Source organism: Misgurnus anguillicaudatus, chromosome 20, assembly GCF_027580225.2.
Source record: "Misgurnus anguillicaudatus chromosome 20, ASM2758022v2, whole genome shotgun sequence".
Taxonomy (NCBI): Eukaryota; Metazoa; Chordata; class Actinopteri; order Cypriniformes; family Cobitidae; genus Misgurnus; species Misgurnus anguillicaudatus.
The window spans coordinates 33520589-33547350 of NC_073356.2; the positions used below are offsets into that span (position 1 = coordinate 33520589).

Here is a 26762-nt window from a genome sequence, read left to right on the forward strand (position 1 = left end):
CGGGTAAATAGCAAAATAGGTAGATGAAAACAAAAACATTTCCATTATATTGTTAAAATATGCAAATTAAAAGTAGGCAAACAAATAAGATTGTTTTCTTCCATTCTGTAGTTCACTTTTGTAAACGTTTTTTGACCATGACCTTCACGCCAATGCTACTGATGTCCCCAAAATCATGGTCCCAGGGATGAGGTATCGATCTGAGAAGTAACAGTAATACCTTATATTTTATCATCATGTTTATTACAGAGATATTGTAAGAAGTCCATAAATGGGAATGTGCGCTTTTTTCTGGAGTGGGACTTTGGTAGCGTTCCCGTGATTCGTGGTGTGTAAAAAAGAAGAAGTGCAAGGGTTCGTTGGATGTAGAAAGTCAATAATGCCTTCCGTGAGGAAGACTACATAATCTGATTCCCAGATATTTTACCACCGATACTGGAAAAAACGATACTTCACAACAAGCATTACTACGAGTTCAAGATATAGCTCTGTATAGATCCATTCATAGCACTACACACGATTAGCACAGGAAGACGCTAGACTAGTTAGGTTTACTTTTGCGATATCTACAACAGGTGCGTGTTCTCCCATCATCAAACTCGTGTCAGCGAAAGGGATGCAAACAGAGGCAATTGTATTGAACAATCCAACATCATGACTTCATCTTTCTGGTGACCTCGAAGCATCTGCACTCATGAAGATATCACCTTGCAATGATTCGAGATTATTGTGCAAACATGTTCAGACCAAAAACCATAAGTCGTCCTCTGAAATCCTCTTTTCCGCTTGATGTGTCAGGAACTTCACACAGATGCATAAATTAAGTTCTTAAAAAAAATCCAGTATGACAACCGAAATTAATGTAAAAAAGAAGAGGTATTTTATGTAAAAAAACACGTCATCACAAACTATGGTGAATTTTGATCGCTGGAGATATCTATATTGTCTTCTGCATTTGATCACATTCAGAGGGTTCCTAAAAGAAATATAAGACCAAACGTGCTGCAAACACACCTCATCTTTCCATATAGTTGTAATTCATATTTTGCCTTGGTATAGTTCAATTTTTACGCGTACACGAGGGTCAGTGAACAGTGCGTGTTATCGGGTCACACATGCAAATTTATACTGTACAATGAAAGACTACAAAGACATTTTACATGAGTTTTTATTAATGGCGCCACTCCTTAAAGCTGCGTACACACCCAACGCAAAGCATCATGTTCCTCGCTCTAGATTACTCGCAGGATTTTACTTCGTGTCAAGCTAATTTTCTGCTCCAACTTGCGCTAAGATGCGTTTGAGGCAAAAAGTGCATGTTTTCGCAGAAATTGCTATTCCCAATTTGCGTCATTCGCATTACGCGGGTCTATTCACGCCATAACATTTACTTCATATGTAATCTACTCTGTGAATTAGCGTTTGGTGTGTACGCCCCCTTATGCTGCGTTCACACCAGCCGCGGTAGAGGCGTTAAGCGCTAGTGATTTTAATGTTAAGTCAATGTGAAGAGGTCTCACGGCGCATTTAACGCGCAGTGGTAGACGCAATCCCACCTCATTCGGCGTTGCTGCGGGAAACGGGAGCTTGCTCTAGTAGTGACGTGATTACAGGAAGCCCCTCCAATGACGCGAATTTCCGTGTGAATGTCTCGATGACTATAATTTCACACGTGAATGAAGCGAGTAAAATCAAAATGTTCAAACGGCAAACTAGACGCGGTAGACGCAAATTTGACGCTTCAAATGCAGCTGGTGTGAACCCCGCTGCTCCTTACAACCCCTGTAGGCCAGGAAAGGTATTGCATGCGCCCAATGTCCACATACACGGTCGAGTCAAATGAAGTATGCTTTGCGAGGCTGCGCGCACATAAAAATGAACTATACTTCCAAATTTTTACAACATTACTGAAGTATTTACAGTTTCATGATATATTTTTTATTATGAAACATCATTATAAAAATTATTGGATTGATGTTTTGGTGGTCTATCTGTTTCACACGAAACACACAGCTCTTAGCTAGTATTTGTTTTGAGAACGCCTACATTAAAAGGAACTTTCGGATAACAAATCCTTTTTTACGGTGACGTCAGTGTACCTTCAAATGAGCAAAAAGAGCTACAATGTGGTATAGATGTTGTATTTCCTTCACCGGTACTTGAAATGAATTTGAAAGCTCTGAACAGTCAAATTCTTAATCAAAACGACCCAGAATCAAATCCTGAAACCTTTCAAGCAAACAGCTGGAAACATCCATCCAAGCCCACTCCATTTGTAATTCTTTTCCAAATAAAATCTCCTCAACTGGTTCCTTTATCTTCTACGTTTCATCATTTGGTTTTGCCCGTATGCGTCCGTAAGTGAGCTTGAAGCTTTGATGGCTGTGAGAAGCTCTTTCCACATTGCGAACATCGATTGGCCGTATCCTCGTGCGTCAGTCGGTGAGCTCGGAGAAGATGCGTACGGCTGAACTTCCTGCCACACTCTTTGCAAACGTGAGATTTCCTCCTACCTTTGTGTTTCGACGGTCCGTAGTCCTCCGTCTCATCGTCATCTTCCTCCTCATCTTCATCCTCTTCCTCCTGTTCCCTTTTTTTGGTTGCTTGGGTTCGATCGCTCTTCGATTCTTTGGACTCAGCCGTTTCCGCAGACACTTCCGAACTGGGAACAGCCTCCATGGATTCTTCATCGCCCTCGAGCAACTGGGATGGGAGAGTCAGGAGTCTTTGCAGCATCGAAGGAGATCGGATTTGAGAATCATTGCCTAGCAGAAAGAAAAACAAAGGTTAAACTTTATTTATGCTTTCACATTACAATCGTAGCAGATAAGAACAGTACAGAATACCTGTGGAACTGACGACAGAAATGCCTTGTGTGTTCGAGGACAAAGAAAGGACCTCCGCATGTTCTGTCCGCGACCACTGCGGCTGTCCGACCTCAAGTTCCAGCTCAAGCTTTCTCTGGGACGAGAGGCAAGACGGCATGAGCGTCTCTCGAATCAGGCTATCCATGTTCGTCATCGAACACGAACCCAGCGCGCTGTGTTCCTCCTTACTTGTAGTGACCTCTTTGATCTGCCAGAGGTCACTGCACCACTTCTGCCCGAACACTTTATCCAGAATCGGTACCCAATCCTGGGCTACTGTGATGACGGTCTGCTTGTCAGGGTCTATTGGATAAAACAAGTGAGGGGGTTCAGGTTAATTTGGTTGTAAACAAATAGTTTAACACAAAAGAATTTGGATTATGCACCAAACTGCACCACTGGATTTACATATCAGAAAAAAGACTGCTTTATATTGACAACAAACAGCTACATCTCAAAGCTTATGAAGATGACAGAGAATGCTGGGAAATATAACCGCTATACACTGTCCCTACAAACCGAGATTATACAGCATCATGAAGTGCTTTAATGTGGACTCTATACTTTATTCAAGATTTTTCAATGTTTCATAATTTTGAACAGAACTGATGATTTTGAAATTGAAAATCGTGTTTTTATACCCAAATTCTCTCAGAAGACAGAAATGAATCAAGTGTAATATTCAAACTTTAAAACTTATTTTTCTATTAAGGACTGCAAATAAATAACTGTAATTGAATAAAAATATTATTTATTATAATTTATATATATTATTTTTTTAAATATTATATTACTGTTATTTATATTATATAATTAAATTATGAAGTTATTGTTATTTTCACATTCTCTTGTAAAAAACAACTTTAAAATGGTGTATAATTTGTTGGAATCTGACAAAAAGTGAGAGCTATAACTGTTTGAAGTTGATAAAAGTAAAAAAATCAAGTTCAAGTTAATTAGCACAAAAAATATTTCCGTGCTCTTAACATCACTTTTATCGTCAATCAGGCCCCATACTTTACATCTCTAAATAACTCTTTTAACAATTCCTGCACTTTATTTTCCCATTTCTGCATGTTTTAAAACCAAAACAAGACGCACAAGTGCTTTGCTTCCAATAGACAGGCATCCTCTCTATTATGGCTGAGAATTGCAGGGTACCCCACGATACGATTCGATACATGGCTCGCGATAACGATGATTCGGCAGTGCGCCGGTTCTCCGATGATCGATGTATTGCTTGCTAATCCTATGATGATACATCACGATATCTGCCAAACTTTGAAAACAAAATGTTTCTTTATTCAAGTTCACAAAAACTAAGTATTTATTATGAGTACTGCATTTCTTCACTTAAAGGGACATTGCACTTTTTTATATGCTCATTTTCCATGATTAAACAAACGTTTTGGAATCCATTTAGCTGATCTCTGGGTCTGGCGCTAGCACTTTTAGCATAGCTTAGCAAAAACCAATGAATCTGATAAGACCATTAGCATTGTGCTAAAAAAATAACCAAAGAGCTTAAATATTGTTCCTATTTAAAACTTGACTCTCTGTAGTTACATCGTGTACTAAAACCAACAGAAAATTAAAAGTTGTGATTTTCTAGGCAGATATGTCTATGAACTATACTCTCATTCTGGAGTAATAATCAAGGACTTTACTGCCATAACATGGCTGCCGCAGGCGTAGTGATATTATGCACTGCCCAAAAATAGTCCCCTGCCATTGAAAGTAACCAAGGGGACTATTTTTGGACAGTGCGTAATATCAGTGCGTAATATTTTTAGCGCAATGCTAATGTTTTAATCAGAGTTCATGGATTGTGCTAAGCTATGCTAAAAGTGCTAGCGCCAGACCCGGAGATCAGCTGAATGGATTTCAAAACGGTAAGAATCAAATGTTTAACTCTAGGGGAGCTGGAAAATGAGCATATTTTCAACAACAACAACAACAACAAAAAACTAAAACCTAAATCACCTAAACAAACCAGATTGAAATTGATTTGTTGCATTATTTTATTATACTACTTTCTATACACAATAGTTATATACAGTGTTAAGAAGTTAGCATATTGTAATGAGATGAGTCGCATGGCTTTATAAGTAGTTATTCTTTACTCGGTTCTTGTGTTCCATCCAATTTTCTTAACCTGTGCACCTGATACCTTTATTCTTATCCCTTTCTTAAACCTATACCTTTATATCTGTAATATTGGTGTTAATGTATAAGTTCTCTCTCTCACCCATGCAATGTCTAATGCCCCCGCACACATTCGTGGTTGAATCTTTGTTCGACTTCAAGTTCATGCGAGTTGCGTAAACCATCGGTAGATTACTAAGGGCACGTTGACAAAGAATAGATGCAGCAATTGAGCGGTTGACATATTTACCAACATAAAAATGGTGTAAAAGCATTTGGCTGAGGCATCTATTATTTTACGCACATCCTATGACAACGTTTGTTCAGGTTTCCTTCATTCACATCATTCATGTGTTAAGTGTCACCCCGAGGAGCCATAAAGTAATGATGCTGGGAAATCTATTTTAGAGCATCTTGTTTTATTAATTCATTAATCGATATTTAATGCCAGCAATGCATATTGATTCTTGTATCACCAAAGACAGACAACGATACATCATCATATTGAAGTATTGTCCCACCCCTGCATACCTCTTAGAAAGCGTACAAATAAATATTGCTTAATTACTATTGAGCATTGGGGTCAATAGACAAAGGCTTAATGTACATATTTTATATACAACATTGACATTTTTAACTTCTTTTGTCTGTAGCCTCAAAATTTGATTGTGCGCGTATCAACTTGTTTCGATAGCACGGGTCACAATTATATTTTAGCATTAGTATATAGCACTTAGCACTAGTATATAATTTTAGCAAATACTCCCGTGACTAAAAAGCTTACACGTATTGCTGGATTAACCATTACAGAAACATAAACAATTGATTTTGGTAATCCCCAATAGAGTTAGTTTAGATCAGCAGTGACAAATCCTTACATTGGGTGCTGGTCTAATAAAGTTGTTAAGCACTCTACGTTTTAATAAATAAATCAAAGATAAAAATATGAAAGGTTGATACCATTGGAAGATTCGGTCTGATCCTTTTCCCATTCTTTTTTGGATAATTGCTCCTGCGTGCTTCGAGTATCTTGCTTTTCTGCTCTGGAACTACTGGGAGAGTCCTGGCAATCCTCCGTTTCCACAGCAACCATTTCATTGTCCTCCACTACGTTTTTATACCGTAGCTGATCTTTCAATATCTGGTTTTCCCGCTCTTTCTTGGTGAACTCCACGAGCAGGTCGTCGAAGCTGTCTTCCACTATTTTGCTCAGCTCGCAAACGGCAAATTCCAGAACGTGTTCCATAACCGCTTTCAACTGACCTGAAAACAGACACATTTCATATTTACTCAGTAAGGTTCTTGATACGGAGTGCCGTCACCTTATTCTTATCACTGCTGGATGACATTCGTGAGATTCACACCAATCTTTCGCACTTTTAATCAGGAAAAATCTCACATCTAAAGACTCAATTACAGCAAAGATATTAGATATAACAAGATTGAGAAATGCTACAAGGGACAATCCGACGCTCAATAGAGTGCCACAAAGATTAGGTATTTTTGTAAGCTAACCCTGAAGTCAGCAGGACATGGGTTCCTTCTATAGACTGTAAAAATAAGGACGTAGTGTCTGTGACGTCACCCATAGGTTTGCAAGAAGCATTTTTGAAGCCAATAGTAGGCAGTGCCTGCTGTCGACATCTTGGCCGCGTGTCACCACGCACCACTCGCGGATAACCGGAAATGGGTAAAGAGGCGGGACGTGGGTAAAGCTGAGGTGGCTGGATGCTGAAACCACGCCCACCTAGCTCGACTCTAGTCACAGCAGTGGAAGTTCACCCGTCACTCAAGTGGCCACGCCCAATTATGACAATTTTTTGGCTTAATATCATTTAAACGGATGAGTTACAAATACAACAAAAATTTACCTCTCTCACAATTGTCATAAAAGGCAAAATTAGCTATATAGACAGGTTTTTTGTACCAGGCTGTAAAGATAATATTTTCTGCTCTGAAGTTGGGCATTTTAACATGGGGGGGTCTATGGGAATTGACTCCCTTTGGAGCCAGCCTCTAGTGGCCAGTTGATGAATTGCAGTTCAAGCCACTTCCGTATTGGCTTCATCAGAGAGAAGGTTTTCTTCGCAATAAAGCCCATTTATTTTTCCATAGACTTTTGTATTATCGCAAAAAATAAGCTCTACGTTTAACAAAAGTTTATGACACTTAGGGGGCGTGCACACCAAAGCTTATATGCCCGCGGCCGGTGCATGTTTTCAAAATGTTTCCAATGGAAGCTCTGCGTTTTTCAAATTAGCCAGCAGCTAGCGGTTTTCTTTCGCGCTGAAAACCGGCGCTCTGCAGTTTTTTCATGCTCAGCGCAGAGAGTTAAAAAATATTCAACTTTGGGTGAAAAGCTCCACTCTTCAATGTCAGTTCTCACACAGATGTCCAATCACAGTGGAGGAGGGGCGGGGCATTACCACAGCAACCAAATGGCTCACAGCTAAAGTATCAGAGCTACCAAAGCGCTCACCTGAAGAAAACTGGCACTCAGCTGAAAAACAGCTGGCATTCGGCGTTGTCCAGGCGTTTTTTTAGCCCCATTTAAAAGTTTTGGTGTGCACAACCCCTTAGACGTTTCGTACCACAAGTTAATCTTCACAGGTGAACTTAAACTATTAATTTTGATGCCAAAATTTTGTTTAAAATGATTTGTTGTTTAATTCTGATTTTCACACGATTTTAGAGATTTCCGTCTTTCCCCATTTATTTAGTAGATATTAGGCTTGCCGCGATAGTCGGTGAAACGGTGATAACCGGTGCTTCAGCCTCTCACCGGTTAGATCACTTGCCCACCGCGACACCGTCGTTTTGATATTTTTGTGTAATTAAATCATTTAGTTTCGTTAGAGAGAGCAAACACTTACAACTGAATGTGTTTGCTGCGGAGCTGAACGCGCGTCACGTCACAGAGCAGCAGGTGTCAGATTTCATTTATTTCTGTCAGAGTTTGCGAGGCGAGCTGACTGACCAGATGATGACAGAAGCCGCGTCCTTACTCGTTTTTGTTATAATATACATATATGATGTTTAATATAAGCGAGATCGTTTTTTTTGTTGTGTTTTTCATCAAGAAAAATATTAAACCCATCATTCAAGCAGCGCTTTTATGGAGAAGTAGCCGGTTGCTCTGCTTGGGACTGGCGGGTACTGTGAGAATTACCTGCGCACATTCACTCAAGCACTTAAGTAAACCAGCTGTTGCACTCGCATTGCACACAAATTCATACGTGATTTAACGCAGCGTACGCAAGCACTGCATTTAAAAGTTGCGTAATTCAAAAGTGAAAGTAAAATGTGCACGTCTGCATGCGCATTTATAAGCCCCTCCCACCCGGTGATACCGGGATCACCGAGTTTGTGACGCGCCGATTAACCGGTGGGAAAATTACATCACCGCGGCAACCCTAGTAGATATGACTTTAGTTTTGCATGACTGAAATAACTGCGTGGAGTTGTTGCAAACATGGCCGCCTAGTGGTGCAACTTAAGGTCTTTAATCACAGCAAAATTTATGGACAAATTAAGCAAAATGCCATTATGGATTTTTTTCTGTGCCATCTGCTGAGAAAGTTATAAAATGAACCATTTTAATTTACATAAAAGCTCTTGAAATGACTAAATGTGATGTGAGCGAAGTGTTGAACTTATTTGTTCTGTTTTACATCTAGCTGAATAGAAGCTAAATTAAATTAAAGGTGCACAGAACAGACCATCCTAATATGCTTTTATTTATATGCACTAGCCAAACTTAGCATACCCGAGTACATTTGTCCCCCAAATTATCATATGGTATGCATAGTGCTAGTACACCATTAACCTATATCAATTCATCCTAAATTAAACCCAGAGAACAGATCTAAAAAAATTTAGATTTGCTTTTTACTCTGTCCAGGGTTAAATTGACAGTAAATACACATAAAAAGGTTTTTGGTAATACACTCACTATTAAGAAAGCACTTTTCACATTTGCTTGTCATCATGCGTTTCATAAGCAGGAAATCTAAACGACAGACACAGTTTCTTAATCTTTAAAGTAGTTGTCTCAAAAGAACCCAAATTCTGTATATCAGGTCAAAAAAAGAAATTGCGTAACCATCCAACCAGTTCCCATGGTGATGGGGCGGTGGTGACTTGAAAGCAAATCAGAGGGAAATGCTGCAGGTCCAGATTTTGAGGTGGAAGCTATCTGTACCTTAGAACACGTCTAGTCCTCAGAACAGTCCAACTCTCAGTGTCAGTGAAGAATAAAGTAATCTTTCTTAAAACACTGACTGTATGAAACCCATTTAGTTAGATGCTCATTCAACAACACCAAACTAAAACACCATTTGCTGAGAATACATGCGTCATAAAGCTCAAATACCTTATGGAAATATTATTGTCCGATATTATTTATCATTATAAAAATCATATTAATAGGGATAGGGGTGTGCCAATAGACGATAGTATCGACGAACACATCACTGTTAGAGGGCTTTCATGACGATAGTTGGTGATGGTTATTATTATCATCATCATCATAGTTTTAAATTAACATGTGCATTGCTTACTTTTCATAGCATGAGAGGGTTTGTGGATTTCACTTTGCGTAAGAGAGCTTGAAATGCGCCCGGATTCCTTCTCGCACACACCTGGACTTAATGCGCGCGTCTTGGACTCTTTCTCTGACCTGAACGTGCACGGCATGGACTCTTTCTAGCACGTGAACTTGTAAAGCGCATGACTCGGACTACACCTCGCACATGAGCTTGTAATAAGCGCGGATCTGACATTTCCTTACACTAGAGAGGTTGTTAGGCACGTAGGGGTTTAGAACCAACAAGTGTGTTTTTCCCGCTCCCCGAAAATATCAGAGCACACATTGACTTAAAGACGCACTTGGATTACTGCCATCAGTTTTAAGAAGGTTGCAGTCATAACAGTGACAGTTAATAAGTAAGTCAGCTTCTTTTTGTCCACCAATCCAATGACTTGTCATAAATGAGTAAAAAATAAATAAATGAGTAAACCATTGCCCCGCCCCCCGATACTATCGTGTATCGGTGATCTCACAGTCTGACAATAGGACGATCTCAAAATGGGGCATATCAACCAACACTAAATAAGGATGCAATGAATGTTCGGCAAACAAAATTATTCAGCCGAAAATGTTCGGTGTTGGGTCAAACAAGTGAAAAGGCAGAATAAATTTTACCAAACAATGAGGTCTTTGATGACGCGATCAAATTAACCAGTGCAGAGTAAAGGGCTTGTTATAGTCGTGCGTAGGTCCTACGGCGTAGGTTCCGCGTTGGTTTTCATTTATACGTTTGCGTCGTCGTCTGCGTCGACGTGCAAACACACGCGCAAGACCGCTGGTAGGCAGTATTCACGCGTGTAACCACAGTTGCATCGCGACCGTCAAAGAAGAAAAAGCTTGGCAAGTTAACCCACAAACGAAGAAGACACAGCAACTTGTTGTGTATGATTTGAGAAGACCAGCAATGATGGAAGTAAATAAACAGCGACATTCGTTACAGTTTGAGTTAAATCACTCCCCAACTTGGCTCATCTTTGTTTTCACCATCGCAAACGGAAATACCTATGACGCAGTTTTTTTACCTGACACTAGGGGTTCTGGTGGACCAATCACAGCGCTTGCGATCCGCATAGAACTGACGCCCTGTTAAAATTTTTGCGATGTGCACATCAGGCTACACAGAGCTACGCTTACGCACGGCTATAAATCGCCCTTAAGAGACACGCAAATGCAGCACACATGTTGGTAAAAGCATTTTGAAGTGTCCGAGAAAGACGCGAAAACATACAGTACTACAAGTTTCCTTTATCATTTAAAAGCAAGACATCCTGAACACCATGCAGCGTATGAAAAGGACACGGCGGCAGCATTGCAATCCTGAGTATTTGTCTGCTGAATCGACAAGCATTGAGAACGAGAGACTTTAGCTCTTCATCTCATGTCATAGAACGATTAAGAGCATCAGCAGTATGTAATAAAAACTTCCTAAAACCAGTAAAGTCCTACAATGACAAACGCTGATATTTAACAAGAAATAAACCGTTTATTAACAATAAGCTTTCTGTTAAACCCAAACGCTTTTTCCTCTGTCGTCATCTGTCAATCTTGCCATCGTCACTCTCTCCCTTTGCTCGTGCTTGACCGTGCATGCAGGCGCACGTCCGCTGCACAACATACAGTGCTACATAAGCGTTGTTGCCAGTTTCTTAAGGCAGAGTAATGAATAGGTTATTCGCTAGGGCTGTAACGATTAATCGTGCAAATGCACGTTTTCTCAATGAATTAATTTTAATGAATTACAGTGAAATCTCAGCACATCCCGAAGCCAGGGTGCGCTCTCATGCAGAAACGCTATTCCAGGAAATGTCTACAGGAATATTTATATAGCTGTTCTTCAAATTGTTTCAGGTATTTTCATGAAAATAAAGAATATTTTGAATGATTTTGTTTTTAACGAGTGTTGCTTTTTTAAATGCACGTTATAAACGACTCCGACTCATAATGATTTTAGATTGATAAGAACTTCCTACTGACCAAATGCAGTAGTACACGCACAAGCTGTGCATGAAGCACAGAATCGCAGCCTTGCGATTCAGAATCAATTTCAGACAGCCATTTTTAATGGGACGCACGATTAATCGTTACAGCCCTATTATTCGCATCAGATCAATATCTGTTTAGCCAAGTTAAATTGAACGGTTTTAACAAGTGACCAGGTTTAAAAAAGCCTTTAAAAAATTACTGCTAGAAGTTTAAAATATAATATAGTAAAAAGGACATTCTGAAAATGTAACTTGTAACTTGTGCAATGGTGAAAAAATTGGCAAAATAGTTAGGTTGTTAAATTGTTCCGTTGTTTGGTATTCGGCCTTCGGCTGAGTTTTGCATTTTATTCGGCCTCGGCCAAGAATTTTCCTTTCGGTGCATTTCTATCTATTAAAGTATTATAAATATCAACAGAAAGTTTGTTATTCTTAAGTTCTACTTTGAAGGTCTGAATCAAATGCTTGAGGCAAATAATGAGCCCTGCAGTGCATCTGTTACCTGTTATCAGGTTATATCCCACATTTCAGTAACATAAATGTGATCCAGTGCACAAAAACCCATCTAAAGTCAAAACAGTTTTCTACATAAAGTCATCCTACATAATGTAAAGAACATTGGGTGAAAATATAACCTTGATATATTTAATACTGAAATGGATTGAAATCCACGTGAAAACAAACTCTGATGCACAAATTCTCCTCATTAGATGATGAGACCTTAACCTAGATTTCAAAGACAGGCTCAGAAATATGAATTATTTATGAACGGAGTAAACATCAGGAAAAACTGCTGTGAATATCCAGTCATGATGCAAATAATTAACATTGGCCTAGCTAAAGAAGACAATACTACTGGTAGCATTGCATTTTTGCATTAGCAGTGAAAAGGTCATGGGTTTGAACCCCAAGGAACATACATGCTGATGAATATATAGCTTGAATGCACTTGGATAAAAGCATCTGCATAAATGTAAATGTTTGACTTAACCTCGTGATATAGTCAATGCTCTTCATTAATGATATACGCTCTAAGTTTGATTCACCTGCTTCCAGGTCACATTTTTCGTCGCTCGCAACTGCTAACCACTCGTGTACGAGCCAGGGACCAGGGTGTTACAGACCATGCCCAAGTGTATCACATTTATGCTTTGCCTGCAGTCCCCCCAGACCAGCCTCGAACCTTGGATACCAACCGCAGGACCTGGTGGGCGTGGCGTCCGTTGATCGTCCCTATTGGTCAAAACGCAAGGCGAAGGTTCCCTCCCCGCGTCGGTGTGAAAAACAGCGCTAACGACAGAAGCGTCATCCAGCCACTGACAGGCAGCAGTCACCATACAGACTCCTATACATGTCCTTACAGGCCTGACTCAAAAAGCAGACATCAAACAGTATCCTTAATAGTGCGCAATGAAGACAAAACACAGCCACTGGCCAAGATTTCGTGCCTTTATAGACGCGCGCGCACTCTTCCGCCCTCGGACCCAAAATAGCCGTTAGTGCATTTACATTTGTGCATTACGCATCACGCATAATCCAAAAGCGCATAATCAATGGGATTTGAAGCAATGACATATGGGTTGCTAATGTAATGCGTTACCAATTAAGCAACAGTTTGCGTTAACTGCATTTCACATTTACGCATTAGCCATTTTTTACGTCAGTATTTGTGCTCCCTGGGATCGAACCCATGACCGTCGCTCCATATGCAACACATGCAATACAAAGCCTTTAAAGAGTTAAGTTGTGCTGTCAATTTATTGTAAACTGCGCATGTGGTTTACATTTTTAGTAGGTGCCAAGTTTATAAAAACAGACATTGAAAGTCATTGAAATAGACTGATGCAAAAACAGACCAAGTTTAACGTTTAACTTCCTTCTTCCGTTCAAAATGGCGTTTAGCTTTGTTTTGAAGAAGCGCACTGCGTACCACAACACTGCGTCTCCATGATGCAGTTCTTCGCATTGCACTTAAGTTTCCCTTCATTACAATTCCATGTTAAACGAACTGCACTGAAAAAAACCTTACCGACCGCTCTCCCTTTCTGTTCGCGCCGGAGCGCGTCGCTCTGCACGCCGCATTCGGAGCTCTGACTGGGGGCGTGTTGCTTTGTTCCGTCGCCCGTCTCTTTTCTTCCCTTTGACGCGCTGCTCTTGCCTTTACCCGCACATCCGAACTCCCTGGACTGTATGGTCGCCCGCAGACGCTGGTTTTCCTGCTCTTTGGTGGCTGTTTCCAATAGCATTGAATTCAATGTGGCCCCGACCGTCTTGGTGATTTCCTGCACGGCGAGCTGCACGACTTGCTCGAGCGCGGACTCCAGCTGACCTTGGAAAAACGAGATGTACAGCGCACCGTTCATGTTTACGAGTGCTCCGCTGGAAGACTTCTCTCATTCTTCCTCTTCCCAACCCCCAAAATAGTGTTAAATATACAGAAGTCCTGCGGAACAACTGCCTGGAAACGAACAGTTACCCCTTTCTCTCGAAACGCATCGTGTATGTGTATACACCCCTTCGGATGATGTACCGTAATGCACTCTGTGAGGGCGCAGGTGGGACCCAAATACTATTGACGAGCACGTGAAGGATGACTCAGACAGTTAATGCGTCATTTTTGCCAAAATATGAAAACGTACGGTCTGTGCATATAATGCAAAAATAAGCAGCATGTAAGAAAATGATGACATTAAGTGAAACAAAGTGTATGTCAATAAATCTCCCATCAAAACATCAATTAACAGAAACCCATCACAGACATTTAAAAGAATTAAATGGGTATAATTAGAATAGTGGCTTTAATTTAAACTGCATTTGTAATTAAAAGTATTATATTTTATTGCTTTTTTAAGGACTGTTAAATATTTAGTGTTTTTAACGTGAGGGGTGTGTAAGTGGCCAATTTATTTTATTATTAAAATGTATTATTAAAAACCTGGTTTGACTTCAATTAACTTTGGTTTGACTTTGCGTTCTCTGTTATTAACCATGATGTTACATAATTAAACATTATGTCATTTTACAATAGTTTTACTAGAAACACCATCGTTAATGGTTACTGTACTAAACCATGGTTACTGTTATATGCTTCTCGCTCATTTCTACTTTACTTTTCCTCGCCTGCCCAACGATTAAATGCTATTTTAATTTAACTATATACAGGCATACAACAAAAGTTTATTGGGTGCGTCTTTTATGGTGTTTACGGTCAATAGAAATTGTATAATCTAAACGGGAGGCGGGGCGAGTGTCATCAAAGATTACTGGCGTTCTGCGCAGAACGATCAGTGTATGACATCACAGTATCGCGAGAGAACGCTGTACTTTTGCATAGCTCTCGCGGTACCGTGATTTCACATGGTGATCGTTCTGCGCAGCACCGCGTCAAGACAAACACAGGCCATTTCTCAAACGAAAGTCTGCATCCATCCTCCGGAGCCTGGTTTATTTTAGTTAACTGAGCATTACATTAGCACGTCATAAGTATATTACAACAATTTGCGATTAAGTATAATAGTAAACTTTTTCGTTTTTTGTTAATACTCTGATGATGTATGGAGCATATTAATTAATTGTGAATATACATTGTTATTACAGCTATTATTTTATGTAACATGCGTAATGAAAACATAACAGAAGAGTTTTAAAAAGTATTTTTCTCCCAGCGCTTTCGACTTTACCGCATCGTGGTTCCTGTTCAGAGCAGCAGAGGAAGACTGTGGCTATGACACTAACACAGTGGTTATGACTGTGTCTGTTAGGGAAAGAAATACATAACACAGCATGAATATTTAGCAACTATTATTCAGTAATAGCTGTCAGCATACATACTGTCAAAAGTTTATTGAATGCAAAGTAACTTTGAATAAAAGCATGTGACAAATGAATACATGCAACATCATCTGTGCAATAAACTTACTGTCTATGCAGCGCATGCAGTAAAATGTCTAAGATTATTTTTTATTTTTATCTTCAATACATCCACAGATATTTTTATTGAGAGTCCAACCTGGGACACATTTTTTATAGGCCTGTTTATTCTTATAGCCTACACTGGTCTGGTGCTTCACTATTTTCATATAGTGCCTATGTTATGGTGTTGTGGATTACATCTATTGACCACTTTCAGATCATGAAGTGAAGACGAAACATCTATAAATCAAGAAGTGTTGTAATGTTACGCAATCTGTTTTTCAATGTTTCCATCAAATTGTCACTGAAACAACATCCCATTCTTCATGATGGCTTGTTTCATTTGTCTTGATGAGTAAATTAACAATCAAAAATGTATTTAAAACAAACATATATCGAATAATGACAAAATCGAATAATAAAAGACATGCACTTAGAGCCGTGCAGTAATTTATTATTTAAGCCACTAAGTTAAGTGTTGATGTGCATATTGAACGAAGCTGTCACTATTTGTGCATCTCATGTACTAACTAAAGAACATGTGGCTTGAAGCCATTCTACTGTGTGGATAACACGTCAACGTGTATGTGTTTGTAGATAAGCAGACAGAGAAGCACGCATGCACTGTATCGTAAAGTATCATGTGGCTGCTAACTACAGTCTATATGCATAATCTGCACTTTTTTTTAGTAGAGTTGTAGTGCTTATTTTTAAAGGTATTGGTCTTTTCTTGGTCTCGACCTTTGTACATGGTCTTATCTCAGAGACTTTCAAGACCACAGCTGCAACTGCCTACTGGCGGTTTTTGTGTCATGTATAAAAATCATTATTATTTTTTTAATTTGTTGATTTTCCATCATATTTCTCTTAATCAAAACTTTATATTTAAAATACTATTATTATTATTATTATATATAGAAGCTCACAGACCTTAATAAACCTACTAGGGCTGGGCGATACTGACCTAAATCCATAGTATTTTCTATAAAAATTGAATAAATGTTTACATGCAATTCCAAGCCTCATGTGAGATGTCATAATTACTTTTAGTAAGCAGCGTATGATGAAAATATAATTTAAAAAACCCTGTTTGAAAATATAAAGCTGCACAGCATGCAAGCTGGTTGGAAAGTGCTTACATCTGATCTCAGTGCACATTTCTGGCGAAGCTTTTTTGGCAAAGAAAAAAATCAAATCTGACAATACCGACATAGCAGTACCAATATAATACCGAAAAGCAATATCCCGCCCATCCCTAATATCTAGGGTATTTACAGGATTCTGTTATTATTATTGCATTTTGCATGTTAAAACAAGTGCATTTTAGAGCCCACAAATTTTTTTGTGTGTGAACGATAAAATGTGAATTTGAGCTTCTTATTTGTTTGCTCATAGAAACCAAAGGCAAATTTCTAACAATATAACTTGGGATTATGTGGATCTTTCAGATGAGTTTAAGGAGTGCTGATCTGGTCTTGGTATTGACTTGGTCTCAATCCCTCAAAGTCTTAGTTGAGGTGGTCTTGACCTCAACACTTTTTTCAGCTTCTTAGTTTTAGTGTTATAATTATTCTATATTAAAAAATAAGATTTGCCTCGCTAAAGTGTTTCATGCAACCAAACAGAGATGGTTCATAAACAAGAAAGTTTTCAAACACCAGGGGGTGCACTGTGTCAAATGCACATTCAATGCTTTAATTAGTTTCTTTTGCAGTCATTTTGTACTGTGCAATTTATTTAATTAGTCTTTCAGAAAAGTATTTTCCAAGTTTAAAACTATGGATCAAAGCAATTAGTTAACTAACAATTTATTTTAAGTAATCAGTTAATTGTAAAACAAACATTTCATGACAATGGGAACGTAATTCCTGTAAATAAACCTCAGGAAGAACAATGGTTTCCCGAGGAGGAATCTGTCCTCCTCTGGTCAGCCAAGTTAAATAATCATCTATTGCATCATTTCAGTGAAATGCAGTGCCATTTTTATAACACTTTGCAGGTTTGTCCTGCAATTGTAACACCAGCAAACCAGTTTGAGGATGAATCAAGTTGATGTATCAATTGATTTTCACATTATGTTCAAAATAGATTTGTGGCTCCTTAAGAAAATGTTAGATGCTTTCATTGTAATACGCTTTGGATAAAAAGTGTCTGCTAAATGAATAGATGTAAATGCAGTATTATAAAATTTTTACAGTTCTGCCCCAAATGAAGACAGATCCAGAGCACTTGTCATAAATTAGATACATTTAAAACCTGTCTGTGAAATCCAGACTAAAGTCTCATAATCTGTTGAGATTAGGAGCTTCAAATGTAGGAGTTTGATTTCACATTATTGATTTCAATCTTTGGCATGATCTTACTCAGTCAATATTAAAGATATTAAGGTTATATACAGTATATATTCACATAATGTTTTATGTAGGGTGGTTTTATGTAGAAAAAAAAGACTTTAGTTGGGTTTTCACATAATTATTAATCTCACTAAAGGCATGCTTGACAAAATGTGAAATTCTTGTGATTTAAGTACAATGTAAAAGTCAACCCCTCATATGTGTGTGTGTGTGTGTGTATGTGTGTGTGTGTGTGTGTGTGTGTGTATGTGTGTGTGTGTGTGTGTGTGTGTGTGTGTGTGTGTGTGTCAAAAGAGCAAAAGCCTGGCGGAAATGAGTGGCGATCATTTTTTGCTTACGCCGTTTACGGGCTTTCCCCGATAAAAGAAAACTGTTTTACGTGTTTACATGACCCCACACATTATCAGTTTATTAAGCATAATCGGTGGCATGTAAACGCACTCAATATTTACAATATTAATGTAAACCATTTGAATTGTTAACAGTAGTAGCAGCAGTAACACTTAAAGGGATAGTCCACCCAAAAATGAAAATTCTGTCATCATTTACTCACTCTCATGTTGTTACAAACCTATATAAAGACATTTTGTATGAAGCAATATACTTTAAAGAACATTTTTAACAAAACCAAACAGAGGCCCCATTGACTTCCATAGTAGGAAATAAGAATACTATGGAAGTCAATGGTGCCTCTGATTGGTTTGGTTACAAACATTCTTCAAAATATCTTCCTTTGTTATCATAAAAAAATTATACAGGTTTGTAACAACATGAGATTGAGCAAATGATGACAGAATTTTAATTTTTGGGTAAACTATCCCTTTAAAAGGTAATGTTGGTATTAGGGATAAAAGTAAGCAGATAAAATGGGTGTGGTTTGCTTTTTACATTCTGTGCAGGAGAGAGAAAACAGGTTTAGTTTAACAGCTCCATACAGCCTTTTTTCCTTATTTGTAATTTATCGTGGCCATCAACTGCAAATCGACTATGAAAACATCTCATCATTGTACCCAGGGATCGGTGAAGAGATGCAATGGTGAATTTAAAAGATGTGGCGACCCACTATAGGCACTTCATATGCCCTTCATACAGAATTGCTCTTACGAAAGCTTATCTCATGAATATTAATTTGACAAATTCTTACATTGCTCCATAACGGTAAACGTTCATTCACACCACCTGATTAAAATGAATAAGCGCAAACCTTCCTGACATTAGGATTTGACAATTCAGCTGTCTAGCACCTTTTCAGCCAATCATTATGCTTGTTGGAAAGCGTCTCATTGCGTAATTAATATTCATGAGCCACTGCCATATTGCTATAGACCTCATAGCTATAGGCAGGGTGTGATGCTGTCAGGCTGAGAAGCCTTACATACGCAAAGCTGTTTCTTCAAACGTAAGCTAGTGCTTTATACCCTGTATTATAACTTTTTAATTTCCTAACTCAAAAACATATGTGTCAAATTAAGAAAACATGATATATTTTAGAACATATTTTAATTAGTTAATTTTAGTGCCTTCAAACTTGGTCAGCTAGGTAATAAATAGTAAAGGTGTGATGCTTTAGTAGAGTGGGGATATAACAAAAAAGTACTTTTACTTCCCAGTTTACTGCCAGCGCAGGGACTGCTGCAGCTTTGAGATGCAGTCTGGCAGGCGTTTAGGAAATACTGCAGGTTTTTCCCTTCACTGGTCCTTGCACTCATTGACCTGCGTGTTGAAAATAAAGAGCAGCACTAGCTGCAAAACCAGACAACAAGCCTGTTTGCAGGTGTATCTTTAAGACAGCGTAACATTTGATGGTATATTAATGGTTGAATTTGACCACAAACCTTTATCTTATTTTTTATGTTTGTTCTGATGACATGAGATGGCCTCTTGCATGGAACAAAAAGGCACATTCTGGAAGTTCCTTTAAGGAATATATCAACCATAAATGAAAATAATCTCATGTTTTGTATCATGTAACAAGTTGTCATCATGAGACGCGAGATCCAGTGAGATTTAAAGGTTGAGTTGCCAAGTTCAAAATTAGTTGCCTTATTTTACTAAATAACCTACTAAATGTAGCTTTTGATTCTCTCTCACAAACATATTGGGCCCTATTTTAACGATCTAAGCGCATTGTCTAAAGCGCACGGTGCACAGTCTAAACGGGTGTGTCCGATTCCACTTTTGCTAATTTAATGACAGGAAAAATGGTTTGTGCACCAAGCACACAGTCTAAAAGGGTTGTTCCTATTCTCCTAATGGGTGTGTTTTGGGATTAACATGCAATAAACCAGTCTGAGCTCTCATTGCCTTTAAAAGCCAGTTGCGCAGGTGCCATGCCGATTTCCTTTATAGATGGCGAAATTTGTATTGAGTAGTATCAAGTAGTTTCAAGTATTGAAAATGTTATTTTTTATATTAAAACCTTTAAAAGTAGTTTTCTTTCAGTCATGGAAGTAAAATCAGACAGGCTTTTAAATGCTGTAAATGGATAGCCTACATCAGGGGTGGGCATCGAGGGCCACAGTCCTGCAGAGTTTAGCTTCAACCTTAATCGAACACACCTGAATGTCATTTCCAAACAGTCCTGAAGACTTCAATTAGATTTTTCAGCTGTGTTTGATTAGGGTTGGAGCTAAACTCTGCAGGGCTGTGGCCCTCAGGACCAGGAGTTGCCCACCCCTGGCCTACATGATCAGTGTAATCTTTAAAAATTATTTACAAATATGCAAGAAAAAGTTTGTACTCTAAAAATACTTGTACTTTGTAACAAACAGGAGATAAAGAATTTACAAACGTGTGGAGAGCCTTCAGCACTCAGATAGCGCCAGCCCGCGAGTGCTTTGAAAAGCATAAAAAAACTATTCTCATTTCAGCATATCCACAGGTAAAAAGTAAGCATATACAATAAATCCGTGGGGTAGCATTTAAAAACATTTAAAAATAGATGCAATATTTGCACTTGTTTAAGGCAAAACATTTAATTACTTACCAGGCTGCAGGTGAAGCAGCTCTTTACACCTTTTAACTCGCAATCGGTCCTCATTTATGTCCAACAGACTCAATAATAATCTTTGACAATTTAATCCTTAAATTTTTCATATTTTAAAACGTGCTGCTGTGCATCCATGTGTGATAAGCAAACGCGCGTTGTCATCCCGTTTATAGGCGCAGATTACTAACACGCTCATTAAATAACAAAAACAATATTGCGCCATTGACTTTAGATTTGGTCAATGGCGTAGTCTATTTTAAATGCCTCAAATTAGCAACGCGCCAACAATGCGCCTGAACACACCCCGTTTTCAGACCAGACCGCCCATGGGCGCAAAACTGGGCGCAAATGCATTTGCTATTTAAAGGGACACAAGGCAGCATTTTTATGTTAATAAATCATCTTCGTAAGTTGGTATATGGTTAAATGACTCATTACATGACGAATGAAGTCTCTCTCGCCCGCCCCTACCGTCTGTAGGAAGAATACCCCACTTGCAACTTCGCTGTATCCGACCCGGTGTCCTTCAGTCTCGCAAAGTCTCAGATATCGCGAGAAGCAGTATCACTTTACAGCAAACAACACAGAGGCAGGCGAGCTTAACACGGCTAGCGATTGTTGCAAATGGCAGAGCCGGGGAAGATGCATCGAAAACCCTTGACGGAAGGAAAACCTAACTGGATTGGAAATAAGCTGATAAACTTGGTTCCGAGGGGGGAGGGACAACAGTTCGTTTTTACGACAGTGTGTTTGAAAGCATTTACTTTCAGACACTAGGGGGAGCTCGTAGAGAAATATTACGCAGACTTGCCTGGTTTCCCTTTAAACAACGTGGTGCTAAACATGAAAATGATAATTGGCCAGTTTGAAACCGGGTTGTGCTGCCTTGCCCCGGGTGTATGATAGAGCCCTTCGTTTCACTTCAGAAGACATACACACCAAAAGAAATGTAAAATCATGAAAAGGAAAATAGGGGCTCTTTAACCCACTGGAGTCATTTGGATTTGCTTTTTGGAGCTTAAACATTTGAGTACTCTACAAGAAAATAACATTTTAATAAAAAAATATTATAGAAAAAAAGGAGTTTAGCATATTTATAAAGTATTATACATTGTTTTTTGGTCCTAAAATGACAAAGTAACACAAAAACACTATAAATATACACAAATGTAGTGCTTGTGTGCTATATATTAAAGGTCCACTGTGTAGATTTTTAGTGGCATCTAGCGGTGAGATTGTGAATTGCAACCAACGGCTTAAGGGCTCGTTATAGTCGTGCGTAGGTCCTACGGCTTAGCCGCGACGGCGTAGGTTCCGCATCGGTTTTCATTTATGCTTTTGCATCGTCGTCCGAGTCGACGTGCAAACACGCGCGCAGGCCGCTGGTAGGCAGTAACCACGCCTGTAACCACAGTAGCAGCGTGAACGTCTTAGAAGAAGAAGCTAGGCAAGTTAAGCCACAAACGAAGAAGAAACAGCAACTTGTTGTGTAGTGCTGTGTAAATTAACAGCGACTTTTGTTGCAGTTTGAGTTAAATCACTCCTCAACTTGGCCATTCTTTGTTTTCAACGGAAATACCTATGACGCAGTTTTTTTTAACTGGTGGACCAATCACAGCGCTTGCGGTCCGCTTAGAACTGACGTGCTGTTAAAAATTTTGCAAGGTGCGCGTCAGGCTACGCAGAGCTACGCACAGGCTACGGATAGCCTACGCCGTAGATACGGCGTAGAACTTACGCTTGACTATAAATCGCCCTTTAGTCCACAGCTCACGCCTCCCTTTCGAAACATAGAGAAGCTACGGTAGCCGCTACAGGACAAACATCATCGTCTGAGACAACATAGTGACAAAACGCACTCTATAGGACGTTTTGTCTATTTAGAAGTACTGCAGAAACATGGTGGCGCAAAATGGCAACCTCCATGTAAGAGGACCTGCAGTGTATGTAGATTAAAACGGCTCATTTTAAGGTAATAAAAAGAATACAGTTCATTATGTTAGGTCTTTATGCAACAAACAACAGCAACAAAAAAAATATTTTGTTAAATTATGGTAATCACACAGTTGATGGTACTTATTGACTTCCATAGTAGGAAAAACAAATACTATGAAAATGAACGGGTACCGGCATATGTGTGCTCACCATCATTTCTTAAAATATCTTCATTTGTGTTTAACAGAATTAAGAAACTCATACAGATTGAGTAAATAATGACAGAATTTCCATTTTTTTAATGAACTGTCCCTTTAAGTTTTGTGTGAAAATAGATTGTAATTTACTTACAATTATGAAGAAAAATAAGTTACATTTTTTAAAGGACAAATTGTGAAAACGTTTCTATTTTTAGGTGAACTAAATGCTACCACTAAAAGTGTTTTCATTTATTTATTTATTTATTCATTCAGTATCAATTTACTCCCCAGTTGTACTGGAGGTCTTGTATACATGCTATACAGTTTCTTAACCCAGAAAAATCCTACAAGGCCAAAGTGTATCCAATTATCCTGTAATGTTTGTTTTCAGTCCACAGGCCTGTCAGACCAAAGGACCTTACAACTGATGTAACATCTGGGTCGAACTCGGCTATGCTGCCTGTTTGTGTAAATGGGTTAACCCACATTCAACACTAACTGTTCATGGCCTACATCACAATCAGAACTAAACTAAGATCTTATATGTCAGTAAGTTATAGATTACATTGAGCCACGGCGTAAAATATTTCTAAACTAGATTTCTGGTGTGTGGTATCATGACTGTTTTCCTCAGGATAGCTGCTTGGATGAAAAAGAAACCGAACAATAAAGAAACAAATAATGTAATAGCATACAAAAGAACAGAAAACATTAGGCCATAAATAGATTTTGGCTCTTGGCAAACTGAAAGTGAGTTTCAGACTGAATGAATCTAATCATAAGGGTTTTCAATTTGCTTTGATTTATGACCGTATGAAATGAGTGATGAAACCTCAGTGTTTTTAGGGATGTGATAGTTCTTGGGGTCTTTGGCACAATTTTGTTAAGTTGAAAAGTTATAACATTTACTTTCTTACTAAATGTTCATTTGCATATTTTTTATAAGAAACTTTTTAGATTCTGGACATGCATGCTTCTAGTTATTTCCTGTTAGGGTGAAGTAAAATTTAAAATTATGAATCTAAATGAATAAACATTAAACATTAAAATTCGCCTATAAAGTGCTTTGGCCTGCATTTCATGTACCTAGATGAAGTCATATCCTACTAGAGTGGTAAAGTAAGTCTTTGTGGAGGATTTAGCACATATGAGACATTCACTCGTTCCTCATTTCACAAAGAAGCATGCAAACAACTACGAAATTCATCTTGCAATGTTATCTCACTGAACTAAAAATGCTAAGATATTATGTGTTGAAATGTTGTTCCCAGATGTGACATCAGCAGGTTTTTTTTAGGTATAATTATGTAAGACATATGTTTAGGTTCCAGGGTGATAAACTAACATTTAGGCCATAATATTAGGCAATTTACATTTATGCATTTGGCAAACACTTTTATTCAAAGCATGTAACCCATACGGCAAAAAATAAATTCTGGCCAAAAATATGTTTTGAATGTTATGTTAAATACATTTCATAGAAAAAATACCTTAATTAAATATATTTTAACCTTCATATAATAGGAAATCTGGACAAAATATATTAAGTTTGCATAAAATGTATAAAGTATATAATGTATATGCATGAATAAAATATAAAATAATATATTAAGTATATTTTTGCAGTTACAAATTAGCGCTGTCAAAAGATTAATCACAATTAATCGCATACAAAATAGAAGTTTGTGTTTGCATAATACATGTGTGCACTGTAACTATTTTGTATATATAAATACACAAACATGCATGTATTTGAGAAAAAAAAATATATATATAAATATATATATAAATAAATATATTTTATTTTATATATATATATATATAAAACGGTTAGTTCCAATCCTTGATTCTGATTGGTCAATAGGTGTGCTTTATTCATGATAAAACACTGCTATGACCGCTTCACCCAACGGTTCTATTTAATATCACTGCGCCCTTAGCAACACCCTTAGCAACACATAAACATATAATGAGACAAAGGCTGTTTCTCAATATGCGTTCTTCAGCGATCTTGCGTCCTCGTGTCCTCGCTCTACGTCATCATTAACGGTCGAAGTTCATTCCAATTCTCAAGAACGCAAGGACAGAGGACGCATGAAAATACCCGGATGTGTTCTTGATATCGAGGATGCATCGAGTGCAGACTTGCTGAAATCGCTTAACGCCCCAGAAGTCATTGCGGCAAAACTTCCGAGTTCGTTCTTCCAAGGTCGCCTGGCAAGACCGATCTCCACGAGGACACAAGTCCGTTTTTTGCGTTCTTGGAATTGAGAAACAGCCAAAGTCTGAGAACAGTTTGTTGTTTTTATTTGAGCTTTCATGTTGTTGTTCGCAGTCAGGGACTATTTTTTCTAGCGGAAGGAATGCTTTTATTGATTTAACTTCATGAAAGTTGCACTAATATTTTTTTTTTACTTTAATATTGTGTGGTAACCGTTTTATAAAAGCAATAAGGTACTCGAGGCAAGTGCTGTATCGTGAATAAGTAACGGCTGAAGGGGTTGTAGGCACTCCGCGAACAACGCCCTTTAGCCGTTACTTATTCACGATACAGCACAGCCTCTCGTACCTTATTGCTTACATTATATATATATATATATATATATATATATATATATATATATATATATATATATATATATATATATATATATATATATATATATATATATATATATATATATATATTAAAAATGACACACAATACACACAAATGTTATTATGCAAACACAAATTTTTATTTTGTATATGATTAATCGCAATTAATCTTTTGACAGCCCTATTAAAATATATTTCATTTGAACCTTTTCAAATCTGTTATGTTTACAGTTTTTCTTCCGAAGCAATGTACATATAAATGCTTTAAAATATATTTATTTTTAAAATATATTTAAAAATATAAAAAATGGCCAAAAAATATATTGGTGCAAAATACATTTTTGTAAATATATTTCAGCATATATATTTTTGGGCTATTTTGTATAATTTGAAATACATTCAAAATTATATTTGAAAATATATTTTTTGCCATATGGTAGTGCATTCAAGCTGTAGCTGGGAACGTGCGTTCCTTGGGAATCAAACTCATGACCTTTGCACTGCTGATGCTCTACCAATTAAGTTACATGAATGCTTGTCCCATGCCACTGTTGTGATGTCTACAATTTAAAAATGGCTGGGTTATTTTTGACCCATAATGGGTAAATATTGGACACAACATGCTGGGTTAAAAAGGACCCAATGATGGATTGTTGTTATGCAACCATGGGGTATAATAACCCAGCATTTGGGTTAAAACAACCCAGCATTCTGTCAAGTTTAACCCAGCGGTGTGTTCTGTCCAATATTTACCCATTATGGGTCAAAAATAACCCAGCCAGTGTAGGATTTACTTTTGCGTAACATAAAAAATATGTTTGGTTTTTGAAGCTATTTAATTGCTGTTGAGATCGAATGCTTTGCTCATTTCACAAACATTAAATAAAAACTGTTACAGGGTTGTAATTTGGGTGTGAAACTGTATGTTTCTTGAATGCATGGGTGTGAACTTTAGAGGAAGAGAGCTCTGTGTGCCATTTCTGCACTCACTGCAACTTCTCTATATGATTGTTCAGCTAGATATGAAGAGTTGCTTAAATGCAAAACCCTCTAAGTGCGTCATAAATGTTTTCTTGTAAATTAGCCTTTTTGATCAGACTTTTAATGTATTCTGAAAACAATGGGGTATTTCTGTATGAAACAGATTTGAAGTGAAACTATTTAATGAACGTATAATACGTGCCCAGAGCAT

The 26762-nt window shown here is 38.0% G+C and overlaps 1 protein-coding gene across 1 annotated transcript; it reads right to left on the reverse strand.

Annotated features, from left to right (window-relative positions):
* Nucleotides 1-1915: 1915 nt before the first annotated feature.
* LOC129455247 (uncharacterized) lies at nt 1916-14117 on the reverse strand. Its single transcript, XM_055219914.2, has 4 exons — nt 13612-14117; nt 5973-6275; nt 2847-3170; nt 1916-2765 (listed from the first exon to the last, which is right to left on the reverse strand). Exons 1-4 carry the CDS (start codon nt 13943-13945, stop codon nt 2332-2334), a joined length of 1395 nt encoding a protein of 464 aa, XP_055075889.2. The 5' UTR covers nt 13946-14117; the 3' UTR covers nt 1916-2331.
* Between the last annotated feature and the right edge of the window lie 12645 nt (nt 14118-26762).

Excerpts from the sequence above, each read along its gene's own strand:
- LOC129455247 (XM_055219914.2), bottom strand. The coding sequence starts at position 13,945 with ATGAACGGTGCGCTGTACATCTCGTTTTTCCAAGGTCAGCTGGAGTCC. Across the intron at positions 6,276-13,611 it reads ACAGAAAGGGAGAGCGGTCG|GTCAGTTGAAAGCGGTTATG; the intron begins GTAAGGTTTTTT and ends GTCTGTTTTCAG. Across the intron at positions 3,171-5,972 it reads TCAGACCGAATCTTCCAATG|ACCCTGACAAGCAGACCGTC; the intron begins GTATCAACCTTT and ends TTTATCCAATAG.